We start from the raw sequence: 16,182 nt of genomic DNA on the forward strand, positions 1-16,182 counted from the left end.
ACTGACCTTTCCAGAATTTGGGCTGTCAAAGTGACAGACTAAGTTACTCTCATGGCCTGGCACAAGGGACATAGTGGATACCTCTCAGTTTGTTTATGCATCATTAAACTGCCAGGTTGTCTGTATGTATCACAATGGGACTTCATGGGGGAAAGCCTTGAAGGACTTGTAGGATCAAGAGGATCCTTCTCTTTTTTCAACAAATTTACTTGCAGATTGCCCTCTGCCTCCAACCATTCACCCTGGATTGTCCTCCTCTGAGAATTGCTCCCCACCATGAAGCATATGCATCAGTTGCAAATGTCACTAAAGTAATCAGATGATAAAAGGGACTACCCAGGGAAAAATGGGGATGTGAAGTCACCACAGATGGTGTGACTTGCAAACTTTTGAGATTTTGATTATAAATTAAATTTATTATAGTCCACTGAAAGGAAGCTAGCATATGACACCAGAAAAATTGCAGCAAGTCGTAGAGTTCTCAAAGACTCACAGTATCAAAATGAATCTGGAATAAAAGTTGGACCTTTGATTGTCTGGTGGATCTCTTTTCTAGGTTGTGGACCCCCAGTTTTGTTGCCCTCCTCTGATGGTAAGGGACATAAGGGATTGAAACAGAAGTGGTTGTGTGGGGATGTTAGTTCATTAACTTTTGGAAACTGTACTGTAGGTCCACCTGACCTACGTGATGGCCTCCATACATGTATATGTAAAGAAAACCAAGATAGGACTGCTTCCAGAATGGAATGGTTGGGCATGTTCTGAAGACTACTGCTGGTTTTATGGCCCTCCTGAAACAGAATCACAGAAGCCCTGCCCTGTGAAATGCTGCTGCTCCTGCAAGACTGTCACCTTTGATATTGTCACTGCTGGCTCCATTTTAAGCCTTAGCTGCTTAGATCCTTTGAGTCTTCACAAAAGGGTGTTGTGGAATTTGAAAATGGATGTCAATATCCATTAAGGTCTATGGGCAAGCCATAGGGTTTTCTCCAGTCTTCTAAGCATGGGGGCTACAACAGCAGGTTCTATCCAAGCCTGAAGGATGTTGACTGCAACCATCTAGTCACATGGAGCAATGACCCAGAAGGAAAAACAGGAAGGCATCCTGAAGTTGTCCTACTGGATTTCTATCAGCAGAGAAGCAAGGTTCCTGGGCCCCTGCCCCCACTTCGTACTCATCAGTGTGAAGATTGCATCAAATTTGAGGGTTATTGTGAATGGATACAGGATAAGTCATGATCAGTGTCCTGGGGTTGGTGTCTTAATAGGGGAGTCTACGGACCTCCACTTATACGAATGCTTACCCCTCCCCTTCCCTGTTGGGGGAGAAACCGAGGAAGAAAAAGTTGATAAAGACCCAGACCTGCAGTGAAGATCCTTTAAACCTCTGTCTTGCCAGAGAAGGGTGGAGGCCTAAAAGGCATACTATAATAAACCTTAAGAGAGTGACAAAGCCAAAATGCAAATGCCCTTGTGATTTTAACACAAATGTTGAGCCAGTCACCCATGTCCTGAGCTGTCCTGCGAACAATGACACCACAGGAGCACTGCTAGTCAGTGCTGAGAAAGCTGTCATTGATGAAAGGACATCCAATGCAGAGAGGTTCAGTGGGGTAGACCCAGTTGGCCCTGACCTCTTTGTTGCAGAGGATGTGAATGCTGAGGAAGCACAGACACAAAATGGTGCTGAGGGTACTAGCACTGAAACAGCATTCTAGTTTTTGACAAGTGTCAGCTGTGAAGGAAAGGCTGGTATTGACAAAGCTGACATTAAGACTGCAGTGGTTGTAGGGGGGTTAGAATTCTGTGACCCTTGGACTTGCACTGTCTAGAAGACCTCACTCATGTAAGATCTTGTGTGGGGAATGATGACTATAGAAGAAGCCATTAGCTTCAGCACCCTGAGCTAAAGTCTTGCTAGAACTTTACACTGCATAAGAAGCTGAAGTATCATACAAATGATGTCTGAGACTCTCTCTAAGGGTAAAAATGTCTGACATGGGAGCTGGCTTCCTGACTGTAACCCAGATGACACAGGCAGTGGAAGAGCCACACTGGAAAGATGGCAGTGAGAGACTGACAGTGGCTCACCCATCATGGAAAGAGGGAGGTTGTTTGATCTTTCACAGTGGAGACTCCCATATGAAGCCAATAGAATACATATGGGAGCAGATATCAGTCATATGCAAGGCACTGCTAAAAATGCACCACCACTATATCCAATGTGAATCATACAAGGAAGCACATATACTAGAAGGCTTGACACAGCAGTCCAAAGTACAGACAAGTTTGTAGCAAGCAGTCAAGGCATAATGGGGTATGGAAAAAAAAATACAAAACACTGAGTGCATGGGTAACACACTCAAAGATAGGGTAGTCAACTTTTGGTAGGGAAAGGGGATAAAAGTACCTGACCTGTCTTGATATCAAAGGAATAGCACACGAAAGCCAAAAGCTGCACAAGACTCGGGTATACAAAGGTATGATTCACAGTTACTCTCAAGGAATGGGATGTCTAAAAAGCATAATGTCTAGGCGTCAGGCGAGACTGTCTCTGTTGCTACTAGAAGCCATTTGTCGAGATAACATCACTGTTCTTTGTAGTCTCAGGATAGCAGCTACTACTGTATGCATTCCCTTGAAAGTTTACATTAACAAAAGAGTGACGGACTATGAACTGGAACTGACCATCTTTTATAGGAAAGTAAAGGAAATGACTGGCCTGGTTTCTGATCCTTATCTGTAGTTAAAGAAAGAACAGAATGAAGGGTGATATAACAAGACTGGGGATGAATGTGCTCAGGGTATTAAGATCCAAGAGTGGTCACAGGTATTTTCTGGACCTAAAAGAAATGTAGAGTAGCACCCTAGTCCTTGATGGTCTGGCAGGAACTCTTAGACAGCTCTTTTTTCTGAGCAACAGGAGTTCCTTCACCTGCAATGCCTTTTTGATGGGAGAGGGTAAGATCCAAGAGCAGACACTGGGAGACAAAGAAACATCAGATAGCATCTCCCTTACCCACATGAATGTGAACCATACTGCTGCTACTGCTGCACAGCTGGCATCACTTATTCTAAGAACTTTCTGGATTGGTTGTGTGTCAGAACGAGTGTTGGCTGAACTGGGGCTACCTGCTGCTGCTCTGAAATCTCGAAGGACTTCATGGCCTGGACTTCCTTGTCAGAACCATCAGGTAAGGGTTGCTGGTTTATCCACTATGCATCCAGCTAATGGCCAAAAGGATTTTAGTGGAATCAAGGTTTCCTCTGGTTGATTTGAAGTATGACTGTTGAAGAGGATGAAAGTTATACGCACAATATTAAGTGTTTGCCCCCTATTCTTTTACTGGTTTAAAAGACACATTTATTTATGGTCCAAACACCACAGATCCCTTGAGAGGGACAAGATGGAGTCAGGAGTACTAACATGCGCTAGTTCCTGGTGATCTGGCTTAAACCTCTGTAGTATCATAAGACAAGTAGGCCTTCATGTTTCCAACCACTGATGTTGTGGAAGCCTATGCCTTGAGAGAGCCTTTCCTTAAGTCAACATCAAGTATTTGTCTCTGCAGACTATAGTACTCTGTCAAGTTGATCTGCCAAAGTACAACACCTGTGTGAGATAGCTTACTGACCTGATGGTGAAGGATGCAAAAAAACTCTCCTTGCCTGTCCAAAGCTTACAATGTCCTCTCTGGAGGATGAACTAAACTACAGGGTCCCCAAAAGGGCTACTGCAGATACTGTACTGTCTAGTTTGATTGTCTCTACCAAACTAATACCCAGACAGAGAGAGAGAGACATGGATGAAAGATTCAGCTTGATTTCTTGAGGATAAAAAAAACAGTCTCAAGGTGCTCAATTGCATGTCCTGAAATGTATCCACAATGGGTGAAACTACACAGCACGCATGCTCACTTATACAGATAACTGCCATAATCTTGTCTGAAAGAAGGGATGGCTTCATTAGGCCATCCCTCACTTCTGAAATTAGTTTGAATTTAAGGAAAACCAAAAAAGGCTGAGATAAAGGTTCCAGAGGAGGAGGATGGAGCACTACTTGGGGCAAAGTATCTCAAAGGGATTGAAATAATACAGGTTGAGGCACAGAAATATTAGTTTGCATGGAGAAAACAGCAACTGCCTAAAAAGGGGGGACTGAGTGGCAGACCCCACCTGTAACACATTCCTACAGTAGTAAATCAATGGAACTATTCCTTGCATCATGTGCTGGGGACGCAAGTAGAAGAATAAAAGAAAAGCAGCATTCAAGAAGGATGCCTAGAAATTCCCAGATGAAACCATAAATGGGACTCACTACACCTTACCATAATGATGCAGAGGAACAGAAATTTGCAGATTATTAAGACTGCCTCTAGTGGCATTAGTGTTGAAGGAAGAGATGTGCGGGATATACTGATGCTAGAGGAAGTGGCATTTGGGGAGAAGCTGGTTAGAAGGGCTGGCTCCTGCAAAAGGGCAGTGGGCTGGATTAAAGCCAATCTGGACCTAGCTAGGATCTGACGTCCATGAATTTCCTACATCAGCTGCTTAATGACCTGCCACAGGATCTCAGGTACGGTGACTGGTGTGCTCTTTGTAGAAGAAAGAGAATGCAACATGTCAGTAGCTGCCTATGGTGTTCCCAGATAAGGACTTGTGGGAATCAGAAAAAAGACCAACTTACAGTGCCCATATAAAGTGAGGTGGGACTAACCTCCCAGGTCTGAGTCTGATATTCCACCAATATGAAGAGAAAATGGCAGGAATCTAAGAAGAAACCTGCTTCCCATGCAATTTGGAAATTTAGCAAACTTAGCTGAGCGAGATACTCTGTACACTTCTTTGTAGCAGTGATGTGTGACTTTGTGAAAAGTGACTAATGGCTGTTAAGAGGTAGAATTCTGACATTAATTTTCTAAGCTGCTGCCCAGTGCTGTTGCTGAACTTCTACACAGAACATAACTTTTAGCATCATGGGAAGGTACACAGGAATAAACAACATCAGCTTTTTCCTCTAAAAGAGTTCTAGATTTGTAAGGCACTTAGAAGAAATTCATGTCTGTAAGGAAGGGCAAACGTTTACAGAACAGAACTGACAGAAGAGGAAACAAACCCACCTTCAAATAGGATGCACAGATTTTACAGCACATGATAAATAACTCAAGTCTGGGGGTGTCAAATGCATCACACATCTTAGTCTGGGAAGGGAATGGAGCATTCTAACTGGCAGCACATTATTGGGGTAAGGAAGCAGAGCTGACAGTTTGGGAAAGTTATATGTGGCTGATAGAGCTGGATCTGGGCAGCTACCTAGGGCACATATTGGCATGGGGAAAGGAACTGTGAATTTCAAATTAAGAAGAGTTTACTGTTGCTTATGTTATGTCTGTTTTCAATGTGCAATGGTTTTCTTTAGCAAATGCCCATCAGTGTTTCTGATATAAAATTTGAAATCAGAGTTAGTAGTTCAACAGGTAGCCTTACTTGCCTTTGGTGCAGAAGACTATGGGTTCTACTCCCACACCATGCGGATGGATTGCTGATACTTCAGTACACTCATTACAGCCGAGTGCTCCTCCAGGCGTCTTCTGCAGTTAACCCCTACTGCTCCTCTAGGCGTCAAATATGGATTGTTCATATTTGCATTAATAATTCCAAAACCATGTTACTTACAAGGTACCAGGATATTTTGTCTTGAGCCATATGTGATGGCAAACACAACTCTATTGATATTTGACCTCTTTCAATGAGAGTTTTCTAGAACTCTAAGGTGATAACTTAGTTTTTAAAGGCTTAAGCCACGCCCACTAGGGGTTAAAGGTGCACACTCAAAAGAGCTGCTCCGGAGTGGGGGGATGGGGCACTGCATTCCTGTGTCCTCCTTTCGCTGAGATGCCTAGTACGGATGAACCTGTTGTCAGTTTCCCAGACATTCCCTACTGCAATACTACCAGTTTACCATTTTTTAATGTAACATAAGCAATTTACTCTTCAACGGCAGCAGGCACTGAATTTGTAAATGAAACATTGAAATGTAAAGTTGTTTGCCAGCAGCAACCTCTTCATTGCGGAATTACTCATTTGACTTTTACTTCTGTAGAGATTGTACACATTGACTGATATTGGTGGATTGTAATGACAGAAGTTTGAGTGACCTTATATGGTTGATATGTTCTGAAATGGGTAGTTTTGTCATTATTGGTAAATATGTTTTGTTTCATTGCTTACTGTAAAATTGTTCAAAACTACAAATTTAGGCCACTCTAACAAATGGTGCTGAATTCTACAAAGAATACAAATTTAATACAGTCAAGATGGTGCATTAAAGAACACATGCATGTATGCATGGTCCTAAAAATGTGTGTAAGGTGCCTATGGTTTGAAAACACCCCGAAGATAACCTTAATTCAGCACTGCCCAGACGCATTTTCTTTGAATGTGGATCTGAATGCTGTTTCAAGGACAGAGAAGTTTACTGTTCATGTTAAGTCTATTTTCATTGCGGGACTGTACTGTTTAAACAGTGTTTATAGTAACTGGGGGACAAATAGCTAAGTAATGGTGTTCAGAAGTCTTCAAAGTCATACCAAATGCTCTTTTGCAATAGGTATATACCATGTCAGAAATGTCAAACCTTGAATTGTGCTGTTTAATTTCAACATTGTATATATTTTTTCTAGCATTTTAGCTCATGCCCATAAAAAATGGCACACAGCACTTAATGACAGAAACAGACTAACTGCATGCATTTCAAAGTGCACTTACTAGCCAGTTAGGCAGTCTTTTAATGCAGCATTTTCCTTCCGACATTTAAAAACCATGAAGAAACCACCTTCTTTGCAACATTCGGTGAATGCTGAAAAACATAAAAATACAGCATATTTAGAGTTAGTACCTTTGAAGTTTCATCACAAGCACACACAGTTATAAGAAATACTTCCTTTTGTGAAGTACAGTACACAGCTACGTCTCAGGAAAGCTAATTTAGAAGTGTTTTTTTCTGATGCACAAGGCAGTAAAAATGAAGAAAAATTACAACTTTTTAACACACGAGCATATACATGAAAGACCAATGGCTCTTTACATCCACCTGAAAATTGCAGATAACTCGTGCAATACTCCCTACTCATTCTAAGTACCTTCAAATCTCTACTAACTTGTATGCAACTACTGCACCAAAGGCCCACTGATAACTTTGCTGGCCCTCTTTTACAAGCACTCCAATTATGTTTTTCGTGCTAAAAGACTTTCAGAACATTATAAAGTATTCTTACCATTAAGCTCTATGGCAGAATCAATCACCCACAGATCTAAACACCTCTTGCCAAGTAGCAAAGCAGCATACAATCCACTCACAATGCTATATAGTGAAACTGAATTTAGGACTGAAACAACTCTCATATCTTTTTTTTCTCATCAGGTCTCTACAAACTCCCACCATTTAGTCTGTGTTTACTCCTGGATCTCCCCAATAGAACTGGACACTCATCCCAGTGCTCCTCAGTATTGTGTCACAATCCTGTTTGATTCTTTGTTAACCAGGAAAGTCTGACTGGGACAGAGCCCATTTTCAGAGGCGGCTCAGGGAGAAAAGCTTCCATTTACAACGGAAACATGAATAAGACAAAAAGAAAGAAAGAAAAAAAAAAAGAATATATGCAAATGCAAATGCACAATAAGATATTAGAAAGTTTGGAGAAAAATTATAAAGTATATTACAGAAAGAAGAAGAGATATATACAAAGCTATTTTCTGCAAGAAACACAAGGACGTATTTCCCTTTTTAAGTAAAATGGCAAAAGAAGAAAGCAGTATAATGACAGAAATGAAAAATAAAGGGAAAAATGACAAGGAAGTATTACGGAAATTGTAGTACAGTATGTTAAAGAGATGGTAAGGAAAAGAGATGAAAAGGAATGGAATGTTAAGATGTGGATAAACAGATAACCTTAATGGATTTAGACATGGTGGTAAAGTAATGGCCAGAGTCAATAAAGCCTATAATAAGTATACACGATATGTATTCAATAAAATTCTTATCACATTTTTTGTGCTTTCTAGTCACTCGGAAAGATTACACTAAGTGTACATGTAGTCTACACTTTGTGGTTACCTTTATGAATCCCTGTCACTTTTTAAAGCTGCAAGAATATCAGTAGGAAAACTAATATAAGGAGGAGGAAGGTGAGAGTTACGTCTGTGTTGTCTGTCCACTCAGAACGATGTACACTTAGTGTAGACTTTACTGAATCTGTCCCTAAATCTTAATTATGCAGCAGGTTCAAATGGTACTGGTTAATTAATGTATAAAAATGAGTGACAAAAATGCTTGTGTGATATTATATCAGTGTTCTTACTATGTTAAAAACCTGCTACACTATGACTAGTGAGTTGCACTTGTTCATTTAAGATGCGACCTTGTTACAGAACTGAATTAGACTTGTTTGGAACTAATTCAGTGTATGAAACTAAATGTTGCAACCTGCTAGGCCACTGGTTTCCAGGAAACTGGACCATCCTGCATTACTGAGGTATTTTCCAAAACATCCATGGACACAGATATGACTAAATGGTCTGTAATATCCCAGGTTGTTCCTGGGCCCAACCTCTTTGTGAGACAGAACAATCATACTTATATTTCAAGTCTTCTGGCACCATCAAGAGATCAAGGAAAAACTTTACAAGCCTTGCCAAAATCCAAGAACCTGACAGCTCTCAGGTCATCAGGTAGGAATAAAGCTATGTATCAGACTGATCTATCTGTCACTCTTCAGTGCCCTGAGCTAATAATTTCTATATACATTTCCTTTTTACTATTTCTTCAGACCAGCTATCAGCCATTCTTACCCCTTATCTCCCTGCCACACTGGAGCTTTATCCTCTTATTGTTTTGTGAAAACAAAGACTATGTTCCAGTGCCCTGCTTGCACCCTATCTTATCCATTAAATCTATCTTCAGTTAAAAAATCGTATGATCAGGAATGCATCTTAATAGCTTTACTTCTAAATGTGACACCCTCTGCTCAGTATCCGCCACTGTATTCTATACAATACAAGCTGCCTTCTTCACTAGTCCCATGCCCTACTATACAAGTCACTTTCTTTTACAGTACATTTAATGTTATTTAGCAAAGGCATCTGCTCCCTTCAAAGTCTCTGTCAGTGCCTCCTGTACCCATACCTTGGTATATCGGCATAACTGATCAAATTTCATATACCCATTCCACTCATCGATACTACCTCCCCACTTTTTTTGCTCAACACTTCAAACCTGTCAGCACCAAAACCATAAATCACTCTATATAACTTCACCTTTACTCACTGACTGCCTGAGCTGTACATCACTACTGTCCGAGAACTAGAGCCATGCAGACTCCTGCAGTTACCACCATCCTCCGATGACCCACCATACCTCCCAACCATACTGAATTACTCGGTTTTTACCAAGTTCTGGGGTCCAAATAATGGGGTGCCATGGTTCCAGAGTGGCACCCCTTCATTTCTGAATTTTTCCCACCTTTTTTTTTTTTTTTTATTTTTTTGCGAGCGGGAAGGACTGGTGGTAGAAGATGCTTTCAGGGAAGGGCTACTTGGAAAAAAATTTTATTATCTTCTGGGTACTGCAGAGCTTGAGGCGGAAGGAAGGGACTGTGAGTGTGGGTACTGCAGAGCAGGTATCTGAACAGAAGTATGTGTGTGTAAATGCCCCAGGTGAATACACCTGGTGGCTACAAGTACTCAGGCTCAAAAAGAGCCTAAAGTCCCTAGCCACCACCACTTGTGAATTTATGTCTCATATTTTTGTTCTGTTCCTCATAAAATCTGTGGTTTTCAGGATTTTTGTGGCAAATCCCTGAAGGATTGAATTCACTAAATAACGACAGACATTTGAATTTCAGACTTCATATTCTTCAGAAAATAAACGGTAACACAAAACCTTTTATTCTAGCAATTTTCTAAGTTTATAAGATCAGTATTTGAAATTTGTCCCTATTTTGGGGCTGTATTCCCCCCATTACTGGCTTTGTCCAGGTTTTTTGTGCTAAGACATTGAGAGCTATGGTGAGAAGTGAGAATTGAATTCTGTATTCCCCCATTATTCGCTTTGTCCATTTTTTTGTGCTAAGAGGTTGAGAGCTACAGTGAGAACTGAATTCACTAAATGATAGTCATTTAAGTTTCAGTCTTCCTATCTTTCAGGAAACTGCTGATTTGGCATAGTGGTATGTTGCTCTGACTGTAGTGCACAGGGTCCTGTGTTCAAGACTTGGCAGTGAAATGCATGGTGGTAACACAACATTTTATTCTAGGAACTTTCCAAAATGATACAAGCAATGTTTAAAATGTGTCCCTGGTTTTTGGCCTTTTGTCGTCCCCTGCACCCCTCAAAAAAAACTGAAATTGAAAATAAGTGCGAGAAGCTGTGCAAGATGCTTATGGCTTACACTACTGTCATTTTATATATATATATATTATATATATATATATATATATATATATATATATATATATATACATACATGCATACATACATATAGTGTGGGTGTGGAAGTAGACTTTTATGATGGAAATGTTCTGAATTGGGCAGTTTTGTCATTATTGGTTCATGCATTTTGTTTCATTGCCCACTGGAAAAATGTTCAAACAAATTTAAAATGTGCTCTTATTATACAAGGAATATAATTTAATAAAGTCAGGAAAGTGTATCAAAGAACACATGTATGTTTCTTGTTTTGTGTGGAAGGGGCCAATGATATGAAAACAGCCCAAAGGTAATTTTTATCCACCACTGGCCAGATGCATTTTCTTTGGATGTGGTGTGGGTTTCAATTCTGTTTCAATGAATGTGAGTTATAAGGGCAGAGAAGTTTTAATGCCAAGTCTATTTTCATTGTGAGATAGTATTGCTTTGTTTAGCAGATGTCTATTAGTGTTTGTGCATTGTGCTATAAAATGTAAAAATAAAATCCAAATAATCATTGTAGAAGTAAAGCAGTATGCACACAAGTGTTTATGGTAAATGGGGGTGGAATAGCCAGGTAACGGGATATTGGAATGACTGCAGGGGAACACTGGTGCCATATTTTGGTTGCCTATTCTTCAGTTTGTGTTTGAAAGTTAGTATCCCACAATTCCGTGGAAGTGGATGGGGTTACCTAATTATGTATAGCGTACAGATTTGTACCTATTTTTCATGGGGCTTGTCCATATTTTTGATGTTTCCAGGTTGAGAAGTATGTGACCTACTATCTCTATAACCATAATTAAAAACCCTTTCGTACTCTTCATGGTTTTACTTCAAAAATTACTGGAAGAACACGGAAACTGTGCTTCACCCTCTTTGTGAGTCTCCTTACTCTTTACAAACTTTCAACATTCTTTCTCAGTACCTCTACTTGTATCCTCTCTATAGTTACCTATTTAGGTTTTCTGTCCCTTTGTTCTCTATGTAAATATCACAATATTCCTTACTCATCTACCTTTTCAATAACACATCTTGCTCTACTCTTAGAATAGCAAAATGACTGCCCACTTAATCTGTTACTGTATGCCAGTATCAGCATAACCCAATTCTAGTCCACAGTTATTCATGTTTAATATGCTACACTGTCAAGTGTTTCTTTCTTCTGTAAGTGATAATGGAAATTATGGGAGGAATACAATCTCAGAAATAAAGTTCAAGTCAAATCATCAGTTACAACTTCACTGTGGTCTGTATCTTTCACAATCAGTAAAGCTTACAAAAACCTCATTATTTCAAAACCAATGCACTTTTTAAAGTAGCTAGAAGGAAAGAAAAAGAGGACAGCTTTGGAAGCACTAGCTTCTCATTCTGGCCCCGAAGAGGAACCTTCTGACAGATTCTCACTAGAGATAGCTTCACTGAGTCACACTGTAACAGCAAAGTTCTGCTTTATAAAGAAAGCACTGCAGATCATGTGAGATGGAGATCCCCCATACCAGGAGCCCAGAAATTAAAGATGCATTCTGGTTTTGCACTGACATACACTATCAGCTCAGCAAAGCATATGCAACATGCTTTTTTTTTTTTTTTTTTTTTAAGAAACCTGACTGTGCATCTCAAATTATCGAAAAGGACAACAAAATAGTTTAACTTTTTTGAGCAGTATCTAATTTGAACTCAATGATATCACCATCCAGTGACACGGTAAATTTTACACTGCGCACACAAAAAAAAAAAAAATCAAATCAATACTGCTATAGGCCACCAGCCCAATTTAAAAGTCAAACCATTTTCATTCTACACAGTAACCTGCAGTCCACTACACCAATATATTTTAATGAAACATGCTTCATTTAGAAAACTCAATTTACATGTGTTTTTGAATTTGATACAAGGAAAAAAAATTAGCTAACTTTGCTTATTGTGCAGAGTAGCAACTTGCCATGGGTGAACATGATCAATGAATCTAGACATGGTGTTTTAAAGATAGCATGTTTGTCTTTAAAAGGAGTTTACAAAGTGTTCAAAAGTACAAGATTTCAGAAACTGTAGGTTCAAGGTTTGCCTTCTGTTTTAGTTTCACTAAAACATTGCAACTCGTGAGACAAGCAGTAGGAAAGGTGCTATGAAATAAAAGCAGCAGTGAATTACAGAATTTGTGTTAGGCACAGTTTTCTGAAATTTTCCCCCAAACTGATGGTGTTAATTTAAATTCTGCATGCGTCTTAAATTAAGCAAATTATGTTAACAAAAGCAAAACATACTAAATTATGCATACTGCAAGCCCTTGGAAATGAGATGGGCACAATACAATTTTACATAAAGTACTTCTCATAACCTTAAATCTTAAGAGTCCAGTGACTTCTCCCCAATGTATGCATCACACACTCACATCTGTGGTGTAGTAGTATGTCTTTTTCAATGTCAGTCACCTTCCATTTCGTCTATGTTGCCTACTGTTATCTAGGTGTGGGAAGGAAATCCTTCTTCAGGATATACACTCAAAAATGTATCACTGTGCACCCTCATTATGCTTCATTCTGGATACCAAAAGGAGAAAAGTGAAGCTGCTACAACCTTTTCAATTCCTAAAGAAGGTGAAAGGCATGAAAGCCAGCTACATCCTTTGCCTTATATCTCTCTCTTTTTTAAAGATTCTATTGATTTTAATACTATAACAGCAGTCAATTACATATATCCAAGATAACATAAATAACAAATTATTTACAATATTTACAAATGGCCTGAATAAGATTAGATAATAGTAACAAAATCAATCTGTGTAAAAGATCAAAAACAGATGGAACAATGTTTTCTTTCTCTCTCTCTTCTTTCTCATAAATAAAAATTCAGTTGGCATGTTCTGATAGCAAGATTTCTCAGGACATTACAAGAAACTTAAGTCAGATAAACAAGATGAAAGAGAAAAGCATCAGGAAAATAAGTTATCAAAAGGTATGACCTCAGTCGTAAGAACAACTCTTAAGAAACCACACATAGGCATGCCCAGTCATCCTACCACAAAAACATGTAAGCAGTGATTCTGACATTAACAGTTAGCACCACCAGCTTCTTGCTGTTCCCACCTTTGGCCTCAGAATTTGCAACCCAGACAGTTTCCTTTCTATGGGTTACAAAGTACGAATGCCACTGCTGTTTGCACTCACTTTGGCCACATGCAACTCATTTGTTCCAACAGATGCCATGTGCACTACGCACACAGTTTTCCAAGTTAGACATGACCCCATAAAGAAGCCAAGCTCCATAAAGTGATTTTTTTTTCACTTTAAAAAAAACAAACTTTCCATCACAGTATGCAGTGCAGGAAATGCTGAACAGCATTTTATCCCCATTGGCAAATGTTTTTGGATGTTCCTTTTCCCATTGTAACTTTTTAAAAATACTGTTTTCCCCAACGCTGCACTACTGAGGGTAAACAAATTTTAAACTCAGTGACATCAACATAGGGAATGCATGCAGTGTATTCATAGACTTCAATGGATGCATCACTTTGCATCTGCAGAGATGCTGATTAAATTCTATGGATGCACCTAATGTTATACCTCACATGATCTCACTGAGAAAAAATCTAAATTTATTATGGCTGTGATTCAATAAAAACAAAAATACAAAGATTTTTTTTAATATCTCAAATAAATAAGGAATGAAAGAAATATAAGTGCATTGTGGCACTAATCACATTAAATGCCATGACATACTATTAAGTATGAACAAGTTACTTTAAAAAAAAACAAAACAAAAACAGAACTTGGAGAGCAGTTGTCTCCACAGAAGGCTGTGTATTTGTTGATCTGTGAGCTGCTGTAATTTTATCTCATTCAGCATTATATTAAATATGGACATATCCCAACTAGACATCTCCTAGTTTCCAGTACAAAATTACTGTGCCAGATACGTTTATTTTCACTGCATTAAATATGAACATATTCAACCTAGGCAAGCCAAATTTAACACACTACTTCCAGTTATTTGCACACTTGTATTCCAGTCCCCACAAAATTTGTCACCCTTCTTTTCCTGCCAGTCACTGAAAAGCACCTGTTTCAGTTAGAGTGATCAGGAGATAAAGAAATCATCATCACAGTATAAATTTTTGGCCTTAACACTGAGTTTGGAGGTTAACTAAAGTTGCACCCAAATGGCAGGATAAATATACTCAAATGTCCCATTTTACAACTGAGGTAGTAGTTCATGAACAGCAAGATTCGGTTGTAATGACAAAATTCTGTAGTGCAATAGCTTTTGTGCTAATTCATCAGCTTACATGACACTGGTTTATCATGCAAAGCTTGCTAGGGCAAGAGAACATCAAACAGCCAGAAAAGTGGAACTTGCAAAAAGAAAAAAAAATGTATGAGAATGTGTGCGTCTCTCTCTCTCTCTCTCTGTATATGTATGTCTGCATTTATATATGTATACACCCATCATATATATATATATATCACAGTGGATATAAAAAGTTTACACACCCCTGTTAAAATGCCAGGTTTTTGTGATATAAAAACAAGATACCACAATAAATACCTTTAATGTCACCTATAACCTGTACAATTCAACTGAAAAACAAATCTGTTCGGGAACAAATATAAAAAATAAAAATATACGATATGCTGTTTGCATAAGTGTGCACACCCTTAAACTAATACTTTGTTGAAGTACCTTTTGATTTAATTATAGCATTCTGTCCTCTTGGGTAGGAGTCTATCTGCATGGCACATCTTGACTTGGCAATATTTGCCCACTCTTCCTTGCAAAAGTGCTCCAAATCTGTCAGATTGCAAGGGCATCTCTTGTGCACAGCCCTCTTCAGGTCATCCCACAGATTTTCTATTGGATTTAGGTCGGGGCTCTAGCTGGATCATTCCAAAACTTTAATTTTCTTCTGGTGAAGCCATTCTTTTGGTAATTTGGATGTATGCTTGGGGGTCATTGTCATGGTGAAAGGTGAAATTCCTCTTCATCTTCAGCTTTCTAGCATACGCCTGAAGGTTTTGGGCCAAAAGTGACTGGTATTTGGTATTTGGAACTGCTCATAATTCCCTCCACCTTGACTAAAGCCCCAGTTCCAGCTGAAGAAAAGCAACCCCAAAGCATGATACTGCCACCACCATGCTTCACTGTGGGGATGGTGTTCTTTTGGTGATGTGAAGTGTTGTTTTTGCGCCAAATCTACCTTTTGGAATTGTGGCCAAAAAGTTCAACCTTGGTCTCATCAGACCATAAAACATTTTCCCACATACTTTTGGGAGACCTGATGTATTGTTTTGCAAATACTGGCCAGGCCTAGATCTTTTTCTGTGTAAGAAAAGGCTTCTGTCTTGTCACCCTACCACACAGTCCAGACATATGGAGAATATAAGGGAGATTACTGTCACGTGTAATACAAAACCAGTACTTCCCAGAAATTCCTGCAGCTCCTTCAGTGCTGCTGTAGGTCTCTTGGCAGCCTCCCTGACCAGTTTTTGTCTTATCATCAATTTTGGGGGGACATCCAGTTCTTTGCAATGTCACTGTTGTCCCATATTTTCTCCACCTTTTGATGACTGTCTTCACTGTGTTCCATGGTACATCCAATACTGCGGATTTTTTTTTTGTACCCTTCTCCTGACTGATACCTTTCAACAATGAGATCCCTTTGATGCTTTGTAAGGTCTCTGTGAACCATGGCTTTTGCTGTAGCAGGCAACTGAGCA

General features: G+C 39.3%; 1 protein-coding gene across 2 annotated transcripts in view; it reads right to left on the bottom strand.

The window, feature by feature from the left end:
• CMC1 (C-X9-C motif containing 1) overlaps positions 1-16,182 on the bottom strand; it is a 720,812-nt gene that overhangs the window by 21,253 nt on the left and 683,377 nt on the right. For both annotated transcript variants that reach the window (XM_044064756.1, XM_044064757.1), the window contains one exon: positions 6,769-6,859. In XM_044064756.1, coding sequence (XP_043920691.1) covers positions 6,769-6,859 — 91 coding nt within the window. The remainder of the gene's footprint in view (positions 1-6,768; positions 6,860-16,182) is intronic.

This window comes from Protopterus annectens, chromosome 3.part0 (genome assembly GCF_019279795.1).
Source record: "Protopterus annectens isolate FY-2018-M chromosome 3.part0, PAN1.0, whole genome shotgun sequence".
Classification (NCBI taxonomy): Eukaryota; Metazoa; Chordata; order Ceratodontiformes; family Protopteridae; genus Protopterus; species Protopterus annectens.